The sequence below is a fragment of the Triticum dicoccoides genome, chromosome 7A (assembly GCF_002162155.2).
Source record: "Triticum dicoccoides isolate Atlit2015 ecotype Zavitan chromosome 7A, WEW_v2.0, whole genome shotgun sequence".
NCBI classification, from domain to species: Eukaryota; Viridiplantae; Streptophyta; class Magnoliopsida; order Poales; family Poaceae; genus Triticum; species Triticum dicoccoides.
Genome location: NC_041392.1, coordinates 282,485,803 through 282,488,144, shown reverse-complemented (window position 1 = coordinate 282,488,144; position 2,342 = coordinate 282,485,803). Strand labels below are relative to the sequence as shown.

Genomic DNA, 2,342 nt, shown 5'->3' with positions numbered 1-2,342 from the left:
TGTTTGAGGAGTTCAAGCATTCTTCATCTTGCATTCCGAAGTGCAATTCTTTCATATCTCATCTTTTGAGGTGGTGCTATGTCATTATTGACAATTTCCCTTCGTGTTTCAAGTTGTCAAGAATGAGATATTCTAAATCCATCTTTCTCTCTTCGTTCAGGAGATCCTTTGCAATCCATTAATCTCTTCCTTGGAATTATCTTGGGTTATATTTCACCTAAAGCTTTCCCTAAGGATTGTTGCTATTTATGGTGCTCATAAATGACCCAAGTTCTTGGACGCGGAGGAATTGATCCCGAGCACACAGGCGCTCGGTATCTGTCCCCTCGAATACGGCCTCGTGATTCGTCTTAGCGCGCACACGTGACCGATGTTGGGCCCAGGAGTCGACGTGGAAAGTGGAAACTAATGGATAAATTGTCATGCGCGGTGGGTCAGAACTGCTCGTGCTTTCGAGGCCGGCAGTAATTGACTTCTGTTCCGTGGCTCGGATCATCGTGCGATTACTGATCCGTGAATCATGCGTGCTAACGACGTGATTCTGGTGGAGTAAATGCAGAATGGGTAGGTGGGCGTCACTCCTTCCTACCTCCACCTCTTGGGGCTATCGTGGCACTGCGGACGGTTGGGCGGCGGCTCTACCACCACCTCAAGCTGCGGTGTGCCGGCTCTGACGGCAATGGAGTTCTTGCTGCAGCCGTTCAACAGGTGCTAATCTTCCTCCTCCATGTTAGCTAGCTCACTCTTGGATTGGGTTTATATTTGCTATTGGATTTGAGTTAGGCGCTGGATCTAACTTTACCTCTGGTTGGATTGTTCTTGCAGAACGACTCTGATTGAGGAAGTGAATGACAGCGAGATACCGACGGGGCCAACGCGATGTCCTGTTGTTCCGGTGCCGGCGTTGTCCTTGCCGGCGGCGAGTGCATCCAGCGCAGATGCGCTAATCTGCTCGCCGCCTCATGGAGCAGCAAAGGATGGGCGTGAGAGGCCGCAGGGATCTGAGAACTCGATAGAGCAAGTTGATCCACAGGCTCCGGGATGGACTAGAAGGTACGTATGTGTTACTGATTCGTGCTGTATGACTAAATACGGTGTGCAGATAATTGGATTCTTGGTAGGATTAGTTGGTGGACTGATGTATGCAATTGCCAATATGTGCCGTCGATGCAATTAAATTACTACAGAAAAGATGAAACAATATAATTGACTCTGAACTTGAAGATGTATTACAGAGGCAGTAGGACTGAATAAATATTAAGCGTGCAGTGCTAGTCCTGAAAAAATCGCAGTCTGCAGTTGCTTGTGTGAAAACAAATAGACGAAGCTATGCAGCAAGATTCGTATTTATACATTGTTGTAATTAAGAAGAATACATTTTCTTTGCTGATGTATGCAGGGTCGGGGTTGGGGCTGCAGCGCCGGGGCGTGCTCCCTGCCCGGATAGGATGACAGCCCTGGAAAATCGGTCAGAGTTTTTGCTGAAACTCCTGGTGATAATGTAATTGTGCCGAATATAGGGGTCAGCTTCGATACTCTCGGAAAAACTGACTGTAAAGTTCACACACTTGTAGAAACGACGGCCGGCGTTGACTCCAGAGCGAGCGATCCAGGTATACACCCGATCGCCGCACTGTGGACAAGGGACCAGGGGCAAAATCTCATCCTGGGGTGCCGATGATGATGATGCAGACATGCTTGAGGGCGAGGTGAGATAAACCAAGTGGGACGAGGTGCTTATGTAGATGAGAACCGTGCTGGGTAAGATTCCTGCCTCCAACGGGTAGATGCATTAAATAAGTGTGAAACCACCCGTTAGACCGGAATCCCTACCAGGACGGCTCAGTTCGTAATGCAATTTCTGCCCCGCCAAGCATAAAATCTGTTCCGCGCCGGTCCGTGCTAACGGCGAAGCTGTGATTCCATCGGGCTGGTGGGCCATGGGCCATAAAAATTTTGCATCGCTGGAATTCCACCCTGGAAAGACCTGTCCACCAGCGCTCATCACGAGAAGGAGTTGTGGTACAGATACCGAGAGCACTGCAGCTCGTGATCACTTTAGCACTTTCGCAAGTTCTTCATTTATCCTCCCGGTGAAATAAGTTTCTCGTCTCCTTGTTCATATCAATTCAATCTATTGTTTTTCGTTAGTGGCAGAATTTCACCTTAGATTCGAGATGTCTTCCATTACCCCACATCAAGGTTATTCTTTCTTTGTTTATAATTTTATTTGCGAGAGTTATCATTCTTCTTCTCCGTTCTTTTCTTCCCAACCATCTAGTTTTCCATTCATTTGTTCCGGAGGCATGGTGATGTTGCTCTCTTCGTCCTATCATCTCGTT

At 47.9% G+C, this 2,342-nt stretch overlaps 1 protein-coding gene across 2 annotated transcripts; it reads left to right on the top strand.

The window, feature by feature from the left end:
• The first annotated feature begins 468 nt into the window (after positions 1–468).
• LOC119328196 lies at positions 469–2,039 on the top strand. 2 transcript variants are annotated; one of them, XM_037601224.1, is made up of 4 exons: positions 469–708; positions 826–1,053; positions 1,400–1,468; positions 1,575–2,039. In XM_037601224.1, the coding sequence occupies exons 1-4, from the start codon at positions 680–682 to the stop codon at positions 1,591–1,593; spliced, it is 345 nt and encodes a 114-aa protein (XP_037457121.1). In that variant the 5' UTR covers positions 469–679; the 3' UTR covers positions 1,594–2,039. The 2 variants fall into 2 exon arrangements, with proteins under 2 accessions (XP_037457121.1, XP_037457120.1); XM_037601223.1 differs by having other exon boundaries at positions 1,400–1,501.
• The last annotated feature ends 303 nt before the right edge of the window (positions 2,040–2,342 follow it).

Excerpts from the sequence above, each read along its gene's own strand:
- LOC119328196 (XM_037601223.1), top strand. The coding sequence starts at position 680 with ATGGAGTTCTTGCTGCAGCCGTTCAACAG. Across the intron at positions 709-825 it reads TTGCTGCAGCCGTTCAACAG|AACGACTCTGATTGAGGAAG; the intron begins GTGCTAATCTTC and ends TTGTTCTTGCAG. Across the intron at positions 1,054-1,399 it reads GCTCCGGGATGGACTAGAAG|GGTCGGGGTTGGGGCTGCAG; the intron begins GTACGTATGTGT and ends TGATGTATGCAG.